Below are 17,058 nucleotides of genomic sequence, written 5' to 3'. Positions count from 1 at the left end.
GTAAGCAACATTTACAAATAAAGATTTTTGTATTTGATGTTTTGTATTTTAATCTTTTTTAATACATCAACAGATAATTCAACCATTTAGACAAACTTTTGCATGCAAACTGCATAGTAACTAAAATATTCAGTGTTTTGGATGCACAACTGTACACTACTGTAAGTATGTTATGACACATAGCCATGCACAAAAGGAAAGAAGATCCGGAAAGAGATCTTTCCAATCTAAAAATCTCTAATAACATTGTTTTCATTCGGCCAATAATAGTAGATTTTCTTCTGTAAGGGATGTACTATAGCTGCAGGGGGGTGATGAAGATTTGCCAGAGATGCAGGGATGACAGATGTCTTTGGGTGACTAGAGGCTTCAATTGCAGGGCTCTGTTTATTTGGACTGCAAAGCGAAAGGGCCCATCTATCGCAGATTATTTTGCACCTTGTTTTTAAACTAAACAAATGTCTACAGTCATTTGGTTCGTAAATTAGCCTTTTTATTTCTTCACTTACGAGATAGAAGATATACGTTCAGCATCTAAGTTTCGACTAGAATATCATTGAGTAATGCCATGAGCAGTGAGATTTATAAATTACATGGAGGACTGCAGCAATGCAACTCATTTACAACCTCCTCCCACAATCCCTTTTTTCAGGAGGGTGAACGTGCATTGTTGTGTGTGAGTGTGTGTAAGGCACAGGTTCACATGGACAGGGTGTACTTAAATATTAAACACTTTGGAGAGGTACACCATTGTTTGCCCTCCATTTCAGAGAGGCAGTTGTGGTTGGTTGGGAACAAACGGCAACAAAAGGTAGAGCCAGTTCTATGGGGAGTTGCGAGCAGACTTCAAAGTGAGAGAGAGAGTGCACTCAGGTGTAAAACCATCTGACAAAGGACGTGAACCATGGAGAAAGCAATACAGAACTGACTGTAAAATGTTAGCAGACTTTGGACTTTCGGTACATTAAACATGGATGGAACTGTGAGTGGAACATCAGAACCCCAAGAGACCAGAGAGCTACAAAATAAACCTGAAGAGGAAGAGGACAGGTAGACGTTCTTCATGGAAAAGTTCATTTTTAAAATGTTACAGCTGCTGATTTAATATTAAAAAATGAAGGTTCATTAATATATAGAATGTGGTTATACGTATTAACTTATTAATGAATGACCTGTCCCAAAAGTTGTTAAAATGTTGTGTATTAAATGCATTTTGAATTCTTAAGATTATATTCCAAATATATTTATTCTTATTCTATTTATCCATGACTCTGGTTATTACATTGCGTCTTCTTGAAAGAATTACATGAATTCCATTAAATAACACATTTTGACGTATTACTCTCTGACTATAAACAATGAAATCACATTGCCGAGTTATGCAAATAAAACATGTTCCTTCAAATATTTTCATAAGGTTACTGAGCACATTGTTTGGTCATGGTTGTATGTGTTGTGACAGCTGGTTTCAAATGCGAACAAGGTTTGAAAGATGTTTAAAAGTTCTATCTTTTATTATAATCTCACTCGCATATAAACTCAGCACTGTCCCTAATGGTAAACAGATATAACCAGCTCAGCTTACACATTGGCTTGTGCTAACTGACCTTGCATGTGACTGGTTGAGTTAAGAAAGAATATAAAAAAACAAAAAGGACCCTAAAAGGATTTGGACACTTAAATCACACTTGTTTTTAAAAAACCTATATAAAATCTTAAATGGATAAAACTAAGATTTTTTAAAACTAAAACTAACCAGAGCTTACTTCACTTTTCTACATAATTTTAGAGGATGTATTGTTAGTTCTCATCCACATGTGTATTCAAATTATACAGATTTTCACTGTTTTACAGATTTTCATGTATATGTAAAACTGGATTTTTTTTATTAAACAGTTGAACATCCACATTACAGAAATAGACTACAAATTTACTATAAAAACATGCGCTGTAAAAAATATTCAGGCAGCTGAGGCTCCAAAATATACAGTAAAATAAAAGCTTTCTTGTAAATTTGCGTTCTTTTTCCTGTGATTTGACAGTTATTTACCCTATTTAAAAAAATATGTAAAAGATCAGCAAAGCATCTGTAAAATTCCATAAAATTATACGTTTTTGAACATTATACATGACAAATCTGTAAAAAAATAAAATTCTCAAAAAACATGTAATTTCACATGACAAGACTGTTTTATTACAGTATTGTTCTCAGGTCCCTGCTACCAGAAAACGTCTGTTCTTTTACATGGTACTACAGTGTCAACATTTTAACTGTGAAAACCAGGAAGTATCCAATATCTTTTGTGTTCATCTCTAAAAACACAAAGAGATGCTTGTATAATGTTGAGCTCATTGTTTAGGGTCTCAGATGTTGTCGTGTCTGAAGCTCCAGTTGAGGGCGATGTGGAGACTGGGCTGAAAAACACCAGGGACAGCCGGAAACTGGACTGCATCATCTGCTACAGCGTGTATAATTTAGGAGAGAGGCTCCCTCGGAAACTCTACTGTGGTCACACATTTTGCCAGGCTTGCCTAAAACGACTGGACACTATCATCAATGAGCAGGTGAGGCCAGTATTGCACAATTCTGTACTCCACATTCTACAATTTGCTTGATCTGTTTCATCTGCATGTTTAGGTGTTTAGTTTGCTAAGCTTGGTTATTTTATATTACAAAACAAATTGAAAATGCTGTAGATATATCTTAAATCCAGAAAACTCTTTTTTGTAGAGTTTTATGAGGTCATGAATTCATTTAGAAATTAGTTTTTTAACCGTTTTGAACACTTTTTGCACTGTATTAGGCAAATATTAAGTATTTAATGTTTATATTTATGCTTGAATAAAACATCCTAAATAGAACAATCCCTGTCTAGTTAAACATTCATTCAAAAATCTTTCTCTTTGTTCAACTGATTAAAGCAATTGATGCATATTTGGAACAACTTGAGGACAAGCAAATGATGACAGAATTTTCAATTCTTAAATGAACCGTTTTAAGGACAACACATTTTTAACTCAAACTGTATTGTCCCTTATAATTATTTACACAAAACATCACAGCATAACGCAAAAACGTTGTTGACCCATCTTTTTGAAGAGTGTAATGCCACTACTAACCAATGAAAGAGAAAAGCATTTGTGTATCCCTCAAGTGGTTTAAATTCTCAATAAGTGCCATTAACAACCAAAACAAAGATTTAAGGAACAGTTCACAAAATTGAAAATTCTGTTCTATATCGTCATCCCTCGTTCCATCCTTCTGTTCTGTTGTAAAGTTTCTATGAAAATACAATCAGCTTATTGTGACAAAAACCAAGACACGAGAACCAATGAGTTTCAAAGTTATCAATGTACCATCATAGTTGTATTTACGCTAACCTCTGTTTATACATTAATAAGCGACATTGATAGCTAAATAAGATCAACATATTAGCCGCTTTCTCTCACAACCGAATTCTTGCTAAGTAATTTGGATGGATTTGGGTTTTGGAGCTTTTCTGTATTAGAAGATAAACTAAACCTAAATATTCTAATATTATTTGTCTCTTAAAGAAAAATACATCTGGGATTGTGTGACTTAATTACAATTTTCGCATTGTTGAGAGAACAAATTACTTTTCGAATGACTTCCTAATAGGTCCTTTTGATGTATTCAGCCATTTGTATGTTGATTTCCCTCTTGAGAAACAAATTCTCATTTTAACTGTCCATATATCTACTACTGGCTTAACTACATTTTTGGCCAAGCCCATAGCCACTCATGACAGGGCGGGAAGGAATTGGAAACCTTTTTGGAAAACCACTAGCGGTATAGTATTAAAATTATGAATTCATGGCAATCTAGCAACGAAAAAACTTTCCATCCAGACTAAGTTGATGACGACTAATGCTTGTCTAATGTACTTATGTAATACTGTATGATCACACCCCTGCAGTGTCAGACATTTCTGATTGACATAGATGTGATTTCTCATCTTCCATAGATATGGATTCCCTGTCCACAGTGCAGACAAAACACTCCTCTTCCTCGTGGGGGCGCCAGTGGACTTGACCTAGACCTGGCAGCGTTTCTGGGCGTTAAAGCTGAAGTTGAAAACCAGCGAACCTACACCCAGAAAGCACCGCTGGAGACCAAGAGTTCCTTTAAACAGCCAATCACTGAGCAGCCTCCCTTAGCCTGGGCCAATGTGGCAACAGCTGACCACCATTTCAATAGGAGTCCCTGTTGCAAGAACTGCCTGCTCTGCTGCTGGTGGTGCTGATGTTCCTGATAAAGACTTGATCTCATTTCAATTCACAAAGGGCAACGACAGGATGCTCTACGTGTCAGATTTTGTAAAAAAAAAAAAAATCTGCTTGACCAGAAACTACTATTGATGATTATTGCACTGTTCACAGAACTGCCTGGGACAACAACACTGAATATACTTTGTGCACCCAAATGCAACGGTGATGTGGCAGATCTTGTGAAATGGAAGGGACGTTTGCTTTAGAGTAGTTCAATGTACTGTATGTCTGAATGGACTTCAAACAGAATACTCACCAAAATCATAAAGGGCAGAAGAACGTGATGTTTCTCGAGACACTACTAAAAATATGATTGTTGAAGTTTTTAATTGAAGTGAATTGTCAAAGACAATTGAACAATATGCTTGAAACTGCAATTTACAGCCCTTAAAAAACTACAAAAAATTAAAAGAAAACTGAATGTGAAGTTAAAAATGAACACATGATTTACACCATCATAGATTTTAACAAAAACAGTAACATACCCAAGTACTGAAAACAAAGACCGCACTTTCATGATGTTCCCTAGAACACACAAACTCCCACAGAGAAAACAGAATGATCTTATTCTGCCATCCAGAGTTTGAAGGTTCGGTCATAAGAGCAGGTTGCAATAAGTTGTCCGTCAGGTGAAAGGTCAAGCCCCATAACCTTTCCCTCATGTCCCGCCAGAGTCTTCAGAGGAGACCAGCCTGGATGAGTCCACACCTTGGCTGTGTTGTCATAGGCACCAGTCAGCAAGAAATGCCCGTCCGTAGCTAAAAAGAAGAGTGTTATGTTGACACGGTCAGGAATAACGTCAATGGTGAATTAATACTGCTTTCAATGTCAGGATGACAAACTGAGCACAGATCAAACCACCAGCTTTGTAATTATCAGTGGGAACTCATGAGATGACTTAACTTTGGAGAAGGGGTGTGTCAATTTATAAATCGTGTTGGCCGATATATGGTATTTACCCCAATAAATAGATATTGTCAATTACAGCTTTTATGTGTTTTAAGTAATAAAAGTAACAACTTGGAAAGTTAGAAACTGCTAATGTTGTTAAATTAGTTTTGATCTTGAACACCTACGCTGAAACTTGACGGATGACAGGAGATTCTGATGGGCGGGAATCGTGTATATACAACGTCTCTGCCGGAGGTCCCACACTTTACAGGTATGATCTCCACTTCCTGTTGCCACATGGTAGCTAAAGGAAAAAATAGCCAAGTTAAAAAAGAACGATTTAATAAAGCGTTTAAGCGTATTAAATGTTTAGATATACTTCATTACCCGTTTGGTGAGAAGCTGATGCCATAAACCTCTTTTAAATGACCTTCTAGGAACATCACACAACGACCGGTACGCAGGTCCCAGACACGAGCAAATGAGTCCAGACCCCTGCAAACATCATGTTTGTACAAATTAGATGCATTTCTAAACATTAAATCCATTATAACCAAGCACGTTTTGTTAAATCGGTATTAAGCGGAGGTGGTTTTGCTCTCAAAATGACCTTAATAATAGACAAAGTGAGCAATCGTCTCAAAAGACGACTATTGTAGATCATCCAAATATTTTAAAGAATAAACAAAAAGACAGTTAGAAGTATTTAGACAATATTGCTGTGACAACATCTTTCCAACAAAGGAGTTTCAACATAAAGCTCTCACCCAGTTCCTGCAAGCGAGCCATCCGGGTGAAAGTCAAGGTCATGGACTCCTTTACTGTGACCTTCCTGATGCAAAATTTCTTCTTGAACTTCAAGATCCCACAATCGCCATGAGCAATCATAGCTTAAAAAAAAAAGAAAATGACCGCACTTTGTTAAATATATAAGGTGTTGGAAATTAAGAGCGTATCCACTAGTGAGATTTGATTAGATGTATTTCCAGATAAATTTTGTTTCTCATTTGGTCAATTACATCAGTGGAATTATTTTATATTACATACATACATACATATAGCATGACATTATAATCAAGACAACATTTCCAAAATAACTAATTATATATCATTTCAAATACAAAAGAAAAACATCTTACCAAGTTGTGCCCAAAAAACGCCCAGATGGGTGCCAGGCTACCCGTGCCACCCTCATAGAGTGTCCTTCAATATCTGCTACAGGCTCATCACTACAGATAAAAGGTTACATGAGAAATTTGAATTTCACTTTGAAGACCGAAACGTACACATGTATGTACAGGTATGTACCTGTCTAAACTCCACAGCTTAACCGAGCCGTCCGCCGCACAGGAGGCCATATTGACATCTGACTCGTCCAGTGTCAGCGTGGCTTGAGGGTGAAAGCTAATCGCTCCAACATTGGTATTGTGACCTAAAGATGAAAACGTTAATTCAAGCAAAGTGCTATTTAACATGATACATTAAAACTGTAAAATAAACAATATACAGATGAACCATGGCCAAGTAACTGAAAAATAAGAGGATATTTACCCCTTAGTGTGCGCACGAGTGTACAGTCTGGGACGTTCCACAATTTACACAAACCACTCCTACGAAAGCCAACAGAGAACATGAAGTACATTACACATTATGCAATCATACATTTAAAAACTACTAAATACATGCAAGAATTATAATCTACCAAGATGCAGTCACCAGCATCTTAGAGTTGGGGCTAAACTGGCAGTAGGATATTGGACGGTCATCGCCAATCTGACTGCAGAAGTTATTCACATTCTGCATAAAACAAAATCAAATAAATAATACATAACGATAATAAGTAATAAAGTACATCAACATAAAGCCACTTTTTCCATTTCCTGGAAATGCAAAAAAAACTTACCCGGAGGCTCTTGTGAAGCTCTTGTTGTCGTACTGTTCTTGTAGATTCTGGAATTTCCTTGTGGGCTCTTGCGGCATCTAACCTCTCCACTGCTCTGTACCAAATGAAACAGATCCCATTTTATATGAGAATGAGGTTTATAAACATTTATGACATTTTTCGATAACAACTAATTCTTTTTACCTGGGCAATGAATACTTCACCAACCACAGACGCGCCTCCTTCAGAGAGGAAGGACCTTCATGGTACCACGTCTGCTGATACTGCGTTAAAACACATGCACAAACATTCACATTCCGTGAGCACGTCAAATCCATTGGATTCTATGAGGTTAATGTGAATTAAAAAAAGAAGACCGAAACAAATCTTACTTCTTCTTGCGTGCGCTTTATTTTCTCCTCTTCTTTCTTTGATTTCTTCAAAGCGTCAGGACCGATCACTGAAAGAACGGTCCGCAATCTGTGGATAAAAAAATGCAAAGGTGTGAAAAATCACTGCACTAAATCACAATCCTAGACTCTCTAACAAACATGATTGCTTTTAATGTTTATGTCATGTGTTAGCAAGCTTCAATCTGAACGGTCTCGGCTCACTGGCTCTCAGACTAAGTGGCCACCCACCTTTCTCGTCTATCCGCAGGTCCTTCCCCAAACAGCGTGATTGGCTCTCCAAGAGCTCGGAGACAGGCCTTGACCTCAACATCATCGGTGGAGACGGTGATTTGTCTGGCTCGCTTTCTGCGCTCAAAGTCTGCCAATACTTCAGCCTGTCGCTCGCTTACGCGTTCCTCCATTTCCATGGACTCACCTGAGGGAAACAAATTTACTTCACTTACAATTAACTTCAGAAGATGCCTACCACCATAGAAAGGTCAGAATCTGTAGAACATTTGATAAGATTATACTAATACTAACAGTAACTTTCCATTTAAACTTACCGCTGGAGATATTAATATGTCCAGCCTTGATGCCAGCCTTAACCGCATCTTTAGCAGAAGTTGTTCCATCTCGGCTGAGGCGTTCCTTCTCCTTTTCTTCAAGACTTCCATAGAAGATCCTGGTCCTTTTCACAACTGGGGCATCGTCTTCGTCCGACATCTTTTTAAAAGCAAATTGACTAGCAGAGTAACTAATTTCAAAACACACAAGACAATATCATGTTTAATTGACAATTTTAGCAATACTACATCATATTAAGGGCTAACCAGCCTGTCCTATTAAAAGTGCTTTAAGCACACACCGACTGAATAACTGAGGTAGTTCACTCAAAGTAACATTGTACTAAGTTGCCATGTTCTTTGGACAAGTGCGCACTACCATACGAAAGAAGACCAAAATATGAGGAAAATCAGCCAATAACAGTCCAGACTCCAGAGTTACACGTTATAGGCAACTAAGCGGAAGACAACTTATTGCATCATAATAACATTCGGTTCAATAAACTGTTCACTCACCCTTTGTCCTATTTCTCGGGCACAACTTGTTTCCCTTACAATTTGTTTATTTGAAAACTAAAGTGCACTACAAACGTCCATCCACACAACGCGGGCACCCGGCGCATAATATGTCGTCACATCCGCCCGTTCTAGCGACACTGCAAACAGCGTCATCTAGTGGCCAAATTATGGAAAGATTAAAACGGAACATTATTTTTGACATGGGTAGACCTCGAACATAAACAAAAAACGTCTTTGACAGGAGAGTCAAATAAACACGTATAAAAAAGGGAAAACATTTATAAATGAACCGTAAAAAATAACTGAGGTCTACTCAGATCATGAAATGCACTAGTGTAATAACTTTTATTTTGCAAAAAGGATTCTGAAAATAATATTGCTCTTGGGATGACTAATACTGCTTGTTTCTAAGTAAAATGGTTAAAATGAATTTCGAAGCAGGATTTTTATAGCACAATTGAGACAAAAAAACATCGAACGGTATAGGTGCGTAGGCACGCAGTCCGGCGCACATTGCGCATACTTGTCCGTCTATGACATCAGGAACCGCTAAATGAATGTCATTCGCTGATAAGTTTGCGCAGTTTCACATGCAGCCGAACATGCCCAAACACATGTATTGTCTATGCGACAGCACAAAAGCATTGAAATGGTCCAATCGCTCGTGAGCAGCACATTTTAACACATGCAGGGTTATTGATGTGTTAAAGTTGTCGTAAAACATCCATTTCAAACAGCAGATACGCTTTCTTTTATGTGATTACAAACAAAAGGAGCAGAGGAGGACGTGGAGATCACGTGACACTGGAGGAGAGCCAGTAAGCGGAAACGTGAGTATGCAGAACAGCTGTCCATCTCTATTCCTCAAATCCGCTGTACTCTCGCTCTCATGTGGGTGTGAACACAAATAGTGTCTAGCAGCAAAGGTAAGTTGAATAATCATATCAGTAACGTTACAGTTGTTTATGTCATATGGGATGCGTCTGTTGGCTTTGCGTCTGTTGGCTTTGCGTCTGCTGGCATTCTCTAAAAACGGTTCGAGATCTGCTTTTCAGGAAGGAACTTGCATGAACCGAGAAAAACATCTGTGGCCCTGCGAGTATTGAAATTTGCAAGACAGGCAGACGATCTGGTAGTAGAAATCCCTGTCTTGTAGACGTGTAACGTTGTGTATGGACTGCAACTGACTCGTGCAGTTTAGTTTTATTTGGGTCCCGAGGAGATGATGGGCTTTCCGTGTGACGTGGCGATCATTTTAAGTCTATTTATATTATTGATGCACTAGAGTTACATTCATATTAAAAGAAAATCTCGATAGAGGATGGACAGGATGTCACAAACACTAAATACCTTTGTTTGATTTGAGCAGTTGGTCATTGAATAAAAGGACTTTGGCGATACCATGGTAAAACCATATATACATAAAATGTAAAACATGGTATTGCCCTGTCTTTTTCCCTTTTAAAGCATGTCTGAAATGTGATCTTTTCGTTGCATTAATGATGTATGCTTCAACTTTCATGTCCCATCCACGTTTCTTATTTACAGTCATGAGGGACTTAAGAATCTGTGTGTGTGTATTAGAGGTCCGAGATCCTTCAGTAAGTAGGGAACTATTTACTAGTGTTCACAGTTATGGTAGATTTTTACATTTGGGGTATTTATTAATGTTGAGTTGAATTAAAAACATTACACGTTTTAATCAGTTTGTGCATTCCGTGGGGATTGAGCCCAGGATTACCAAGTGAGCTCCAGGAACGCAGTGGCGGAAGAAAAAATACAATTCGGGTTAACTAAATATTTTTGTAATTACAGTGCATATAAAAGCAAGTTTGTTTATCTGGTCCACACGGCTATGAAGGTATGGTGAAAAATGAAAACAAGGCCCTGGAGTTATTGCGTGAGCAGTCTGTTGTCAAGGAAACACAAATTATATTGTCACATAAACTGGGAGTGGATGATGAATGTACAATCTGTTTTCTGGGGATGGTTTGGAGGAAACAAATATTCAACAAAATACCAACCTATGCAGTGCAAGTCAAGAAGATAGTCGTGACAAAGGGTGTTATACTGTGTTTTGGTATTTTGAGTGTTCTATCCAAATCATGCATTTTAAACTGTGGCAAAATACTTTTTTTTTGGAGATATATTTGTCATGTGATATTTGTTTAAAGGGACGGTTCACTCAATAATGAAAATTCTGTCACCTTTTACTCACCATCAAGTTGTTCCAAATTTGTTTAAATTTCTGTGTATCCAGGCTACCTGGTCAATTATCAGTCTGGTTTCCGTCAGCATCATAGCACAGAGACAGTGCTCATAAAGATAATTAATGATATTCGATTGAAGTCTGAATCGGGCAAAATATCAGTTCTGGTATTACTAGATCTCAGTGCTGCCTTTGACACGGTAGATCACACCATGTTTCTACATGGGCTGGAAAACTGGGTAGGGCTTTCTGGGTTGGTACTTAAATGGTTTGGGTCATACCTGAAAGGGAGAGGTTACTATGTGAACATAGGCAACCAAATATCTGACTGGAGACCCATGACTTGTGGTGTTCCACATGGCTCAATTCTTGCTCCGCTCCTGTTCAATCTGCATATGCTCCCACTTGGCCAAATAATGAAAAAGTATCAAATTGCCTACCACAGCTATGCAGATGACACTCAGATCTATCTAGCCCTCTCACACAATGACTACCGGCCTAGTGACTCTCTTTGCCAATGCACTGATGAAATTAACAGCTGGATGTGTCAAAACTTCCTTCAGTTACATAAAGACAAAACTTGAGTCATTGTATTTGGTACCAATGATGAAACTAACAAGATAAACACATACCGTGACTTAAGAGGTCTAAAGACGCAAAGTAGTTCATGCTTTCATCACCAGCAGGGTGGATTACTGTAATGGACTTCTTACAGGTGTTCCCAAAATCACTCAATGGTCTAGGACCTAAATACATTTCAGATATGCTTATTGAATATAAAGCAAACAGACTTCTCAGATCATTAGGATTAAGTCAGTTTACATAGAGATAACAAGGGTTCACTCAAAACAAGGCGAGCCAGCGTTTAGCCTTTATGCCACCCGTAGCTGGAATCTGCTTCAAGAAGACATTAGATGTTCACCAACAGTGGCTACTTTTAAATCCAAATAAAAAAAACACTTGTAGCTATGCATTTACAACCTTAATCTTTTTATATATACACTCACATTTTTTATCAATTTTATTGCTGTTTTATTGTTTCTTAAAATCTAAAGTGGTGCGATCTTGAATCATTTGCATTTTAAAAAATACGTCTTATTTCTCTTTGTCAATCCTTTTGTGTAAAGCACCTTGGCCTTGTGTATGAAATGTGCTATATGAATAAACCTGCCTTGCCTTGTCTTGCCTAACCAAACAGGTCTCATTCCCCATTCACTGCCATGATAGGAAAAATAAATACTGTAGGAGTCAATGACTCCTTGGGGGATCTGTTTGGTTACTGACATTCTTCCAAATATCTTCCTTTGTGTTTAGCAGAACAAATAAATGTATAGGTTTGGAACAACAGAATTTCATTTTTGGGTGAACTATCTCTTTAAGGTCTTATGTGGGATTATGGCATGTAATTGCCATTTTTATTATGTCATGATGTTTATTATTATTGACCACTTCAAAAGATGTGAACAATCTTAGTCCAGAAGAACTTCCTGTTTCCGTTTTTAACGCTATCACAAATGTACAAAATGCAACCAACAGAACATTTATAACCAAATGAAAATGTTAAATGAATATACTAATTTCATTTGTTAGATTAAAAATGAAACCAGATGTGTTTCTGCACCAGTGTTTACATTTTAGGAAGTGGTCTATATTTTTTGCATAGTCTTTCTGCTCTTTATATAAAGATATATTGTGTATGTAATGTCTAAAGCACCGTAGAGTCCCAAGAGATATTTAGCATTGAGACAATTCCAAGTTCAATTTAACTGCAGCTGTCCATATTGTAACAAATTACTAATTTGCTTATTTTAACTAGAGATGTCTGATGAAAGCCAGTCCTAAAGACAGCCAATCAGGTATGTTTCAGATTGCAAAGCCATTTCTGCCATCTGTACATTATATCATATTTAGGTATTTTGCTTTGTGACAGTATCAGGTGGTAACAATATGGTGTTAAACGATTTGCCAAGTTTAAATGCAGATTAAAGATGCATGTTGGATTGGTGTGTCAAACAATTTTGTTATTTGTTAGATTATTTAAAAAAAGTGATGTTATCTGTGCTGTAAAAACTCTCCCCAGTTACTATGAGCAGTGAGCTGAATGTGCCAATGGGCTCTCCAGCTCCTGGATGCCCTGACAGGCTGCAGGATGGTGGTGGAATGGACTACAGAGATTGGGTTCGTCGCAGCTATCTGGAGCTGGTCACGTCTAACCACCACTCTGTCCAGGCTCTTTCATGGAGAAAACTCTATCTCAGCAGGGCCAAACTCAAAGCCTCGAGTCGAACCTCGGCCTTGCTGTCTGGCTTTGCAATGGTCAGTATTATTTATTGCAAAGACAGTACCACCAACAACACATTGTTTAGGTTATCTGTAGGTTAATAAATTGTATGATATATTGTTGCATTTTTTGATAAGCCATACGTTTATACACTGCTTTTTAAATATGGAGAAAGTGAATGGCAAATATTTGACCATTTTTAAACTATAATGTTTTTTTCAGGTGGCCATGGTAGAGGTGCAGCTGGAAATGCAGTACAACTACCCGCGCTTCCTTCTCATTGCTTTCAGCATCTGTACCACAGTACTTGTGGCCGTCCACCTCTTCGCTCTCCTCATCAGTACCTGCATCCTGCCCAACGTCGAAGCTGTCAGCAACATTCACAATCTCAACTCCGTCTCCGAATCTCCCCACGAAAGGATGCACTACTATATCGAGCTCGCCTGGGGCTTTTCCACCGCCTTGGGAATTCTGTTGTTCCTAGCGGAAGTGGTGCTTCTCTGCTGGATCAAATTCCTGCCGGTTGACTCTGGGGCGCAGTCCGCAGCCGTTATCGCAGCCCTGAAGCAGAACGGTAGCACCCCAGCGGTTCAGCCGGGGCACAGCGGATTTCAGGCGGCCTTGGCCTCCACCATCATCATGGTGCCGGTCGGATTTATCTTTGTGGTGTTCACCATCCACTTCTACCGCTCGCTGGTACGCCACAAAACCGAGCGGCACCATCAAGAGATTGAGGAACTGCACAAGATCAAGGTGCAACTGGATGGCCACGAGCGAGGCTTGCAAGCAGTTTGAGATCCAGGGATGCGCTGTTTTTGCAGCATTCCATCGCTTGACAATTATAGCTTTCAACCACATCAATATCTACTCCTTTTTGGGGCATTTTTTCTATTTTTATTTTGGAGAAGATGTGCTATTTGCCTGCTGGAAGGATCACTTGTTTAAAAACTGCAAAAAGCTTTACAGAAACAAAAGAGGAAAGTTTACAAGATGTCCACAGCAAAGGGCTATTTATTTATATTTTTTTAGGCTATAGGTCATTTCATGTGCCATGTGCCATTTTCTGTTTTCTGCCTTTAGTAAGAAAAAGGAATGTCATGTGGTTGCTTGCTTGACCATCATTGGCCTGTTTTGTGTTCATTAGAGTTTTGCAATGCAAACCTGGATCGAAAGTGTGCCAAATGAATTGGTCTTTAAGGATCAAAGTTTCAAGAGTCACTGCCAGAGTATATTAAACTGAAATATCCAGCTTTTATACATGCCTGTATGAGCTTCAGATTTGATTCAAAAAGATAAATGCACAATTTACAATTGTACTTTGTCTCTGTTTAATAGAGGAACTCTCATTGTGTCATCTTTACAGAATTGTTGTCCATATATTTTCCTGGAAAACTACATAATATCATTATAAGCAGTTTCATATGGCACAACTGCTGCTTATGCTAGGCCTATATGTAGTGCTGTATTTTTTGATCAATCGTGAAATCTAGTTTAGCTTTGTGTACACTTCTATTTCATGAAAGGTTTTGCTTTCGCATGTATATCGCACTGTCACTTGTCAAGCACAAGAGAATTGTCCATATTTTACACAAAGAATGTTATTCCTGTGTGCTACTAAACATTTGCACTGTTGATGACAATAACAACATTTTTTGCTTGAAGAAAATGAATGGGCACAATTACAAACTGCTTGAATGAAGTAAAAAAAACTTGCATTACAGGCCAAGCCAAAACTGTGTAGTACAGCATGAGTTGGAATCTCAAAATGATGTTGGTCAAGTTAAAATGAGGAAAACATTCCAAGGGGACAAGAAGTAGGACCAATTTCTGCCTGCCTTAAATAGCTGAGTTGACAAAACAATTGCACTTGTAGTATAGTCTACAACTTGTTCTGTTTGCTTTTCGATATTAAGACCCTATGTATAAGTATTTCGCAATGCAAGGTTAACTTACAGACTTTGTGCAGTAATTCTTTTCATGCCTTATCACAAACATAATGTCAAACGCATTAATACAATGTAAATGTCATTGAGTTGACCATGCAATGAAGCATTACGAAGCATTTCTTCTGTTACAACTGCACCTGCAATGCGTAAACGCTCAAACAAGGAAACGCTGACCATAGTAACTTGTGTTCTGTGCTTGTGAGCTTTTTAAAGGACATGCTCTTGTTGTGCGTGTGAAAATATTTTGGTCATTTTTGAGATATCTGTTGCATTGTGCCACACTTTCAATAGAAATGCAGTGTGAAAGGTGTCCGGAAAATGTAGCTAGCTGTGTTTTGTTGAGTAGCATGTTATTTCAACCTTTGTCTGTACTTGTATGTTAATTTATGTCAAATAAACATGATTTATTTTGTTTACTTTAAACATGTTTGCGTATATTAATAGGTAGAAATTGAGCACCTAGGGTGCTGGAACCCTGTTTTATACTTACTCTTGTATATAAAGTCCCACTGCATTCGATAATTTTATAACTCAAAACTCATCTTTAAGCATTAAAATAGCATTAAAAGTTTTTTCCCGTGACAATAATTTCTTCATGCCTTAAAATGAATGTAACTCCACACCCTTGCTCTATTTAGTATACACAGATTTGTGAATATGCAAATGATCCCCGCACCCATTCAATTGCGTGAGCTCAGACTATTGATGATAAATCAAACCCGATACGAAAATGTCTGAGTCATATTTTACCTAATAAGCAAAAAAGCATTACAACCATGAAAAATATTGTACTTTTTTATTTTAATTAATGTACTTGAATTATTTTGGTGACTTTAGTACAATAAACCTACTCATTATTGAGGATCTTGATGAGAATTTAAAATGTCCAGATCCATTACAGCCTTGATTAAGGCTAAAATGTGTTTATGAAACAACAAAATATATTTAAAAGGTTTTATTTTGCTGTAAAATAACCCACATGTTTTAAAATAACGCAGTAGTGCTCTTGTTAAAATTAGTGAATGGTTGGGTTTCACAGCTGTGACTGGCAGGCACACATGAATTGTGGCTACAGCTGGGAATAAATTGACACTGTGACTAAAAAGGGCCCTTTCAAATCAAAGCATAAAGTGGTTCTTGTTTAGATTCATCTCTTGTTATATTTTGGCATTGGCTTGTATAAATCTATAGCTATATTTTTGCCAAACCTTTATAAATGTCTTTGTTTGGTTGAACACAGAGAAAGATATTTGGACGAATACTTGTAACCTAACAGTTCTTGGACTCCATTGACTACCATAGTAGGAAAAATTACAATGCTGTTTAAAAGTGCCCCAGAACTGTTTGCTGACCTACATTCTTCAAAATATCTTCTTTTGTGTTCAACAGAACAAAGAAATGTATAAAGCAAATTTCCTACTATGGTAGTCAAGGGTAGCCAAGAACTGTTAAGTTACAAGTATTTTTCCAAATATCTTTCTCTGTGTGCATCAGAACAAGGACATTTGGAACAACTCGAAAGGTGAGTACATAATGGCAGAATTTTATTTTTTGGGGAATATAAATAACTGAAATAATGATTGAATTGTTGAGAAAATTCTATTTCTTGTGATGGACACAGAATAAGCCATTTGAATATGTAAAATTGTACATGAATGTATTAGTTCTCTCAATTACCATAACGATGCCAAGGGCATGATTACAAGTTCAGGTGAAGTTACCTCACACCAACAGCTAATGATGATAAAGTGTGAACAGGTGTGCTGCTCACACTGATAAACTATAAAGGCTCTGTCTGAAACCAACTTAAGCTATATGGGTGCTCAGTCAGTCACTGAAAAATGTGTTTATACAAACAATTTTAACACACAAAGATTTTAATTCATTTTAAAGGTTTGATATCTTAAGACTGTGATTTACTAAGAACCTCTACAGCAATGATGAGTAAAAGAACGTCACTGACTTTGTAGTGTTGCCATCTGGCATCTCTGACCAAGAATTGATTGAGTTTAATCTTCTCTCTGAGCTGTTGATGTTTCAGATTTGAGGTATTCGTTTTCTGATAAGCTACTTCTGCGTAAC

The 17,058-nt window shown here is 37.6% G+C and overlaps 3 protein-coding genes and 1 non-coding gene across 6 annotated transcripts; 3 read left to right on the top strand and 1 right to left on the bottom strand.

Annotated features, from left to right (window-relative positions):
• The first annotated feature begins 746 nt into the window (after positions 1 to 746).
• Positions 747 to 4,457, top strand: rnf224 (ring finger protein 224). The gene is made up of 3 exons (XM_056745720.1): positions 747 to 1,050; positions 2,361 to 2,565; positions 3,987 to 4,457. Exons 1-3 carry the CDS (start codon positions 971 to 973, stop codon positions 4,263 to 4,265), a joined length of 564 nt encoding a protein of 187 aa, XP_056601698.1. The 5' UTR covers positions 747 to 970; the 3' UTR covers positions 4,266 to 4,457.
• A 141-nt stretch (positions 4,458 to 4,598) lies between these two features.
• On the bottom strand, positions 4,599 to 8,682 carry prpf4 (PRP4 pre-mRNA processing factor 4 homolog (yeast)). 2 transcript variants are annotated; one of them, XM_056745716.1, is made up of 14 exons: positions 8,538 to 8,682; positions 8,022 to 8,212; positions 7,705 to 7,891; positions 7,456 to 7,543; positions 7,268 to 7,347; positions 7,085 to 7,178; positions 6,884 to 6,978; positions 6,733 to 6,791; positions 6,490 to 6,613; positions 6,321 to 6,410; positions 5,949 to 6,071; positions 5,569 to 5,676; positions 5,367 to 5,485; positions 4,599 to 5,048 (listed from the first exon to the last, which is right to left on the bottom strand). In XM_056745716.1, exons 2-14 carry the CDS (start codon positions 8,179 to 8,181, stop codon positions 4,855 to 4,857), a joined length of 1,521 nt encoding a protein of 506 aa, XP_056601694.1. In that variant the 5' UTR covers positions 8,182 to 8,212; positions 8,538 to 8,682; the 3' UTR covers positions 4,599 to 4,854. The 2 variants fall into 2 exon arrangements, with proteins under 2 accessions (XP_056601694.1, XP_056601695.1); XM_056745717.1 differs by having other exon boundaries at positions 8,022 to 8,181; positions 8,538 to 8,669.
• Positions 8,683 to 9,045: 363 nt separating this feature from the next.
• orai2 (ORAI calcium release-activated calcium modulator 2) lies at positions 9,046 to 15,399 on the top strand. 2 transcript variants are annotated; one of them, XM_056745719.1, is made up of 4 exons: positions 9,046 to 9,370; positions 12,566 to 12,605; positions 12,830 to 13,065; positions 13,253 to 15,399. In XM_056745719.1, the coding sequence occupies exons 2-4, from the start codon at positions 12,575 to 12,577 to the stop codon at positions 13,823 to 13,825; spliced, it is 840 nt and encodes a 279-aa protein (XP_056601697.1). In that variant the 5' UTR covers positions 9,046 to 9,370; positions 12,566 to 12,574; the 3' UTR covers positions 13,826 to 15,399. The 2 variants fall into 2 exon arrangements, with proteins under 2 accessions (XP_056601697.1, XP_056601696.1); XM_056745718.1 differs by having other exon boundaries at positions 9,050 to 9,466.
• Positions 15,400 to 16,909: 1,510 nt separating this feature from the next.
• On the top strand, positions 16,910 to 17,005 carry LOC130420243 (Z30 small nucleolar RNA). The gene has a single exon (XR_008906602.1). It is a non-coding gene; the product is annotated as a Z30 small nucleolar RNA (small nucleolar RNA).
• Positions 17,006 to 17,058: the final 53 nt, after the last annotated feature.

The sequence above is a fragment of the Triplophysa dalaica genome, chromosome 4 (assembly GCF_015846415.1).
Source record: "Triplophysa dalaica isolate WHDGS20190420 chromosome 4, ASM1584641v1, whole genome shotgun sequence".
Classification (NCBI taxonomy): Eukaryota; Metazoa; Chordata; class Actinopteri; order Cypriniformes; family Nemacheilidae; genus Triplophysa; species Triplophysa dalaica.
The sequence above is the reverse complement of the archived record's forward strand: the minus strand, read 5'-3'. Positions and strand labels throughout refer to the sequence as shown.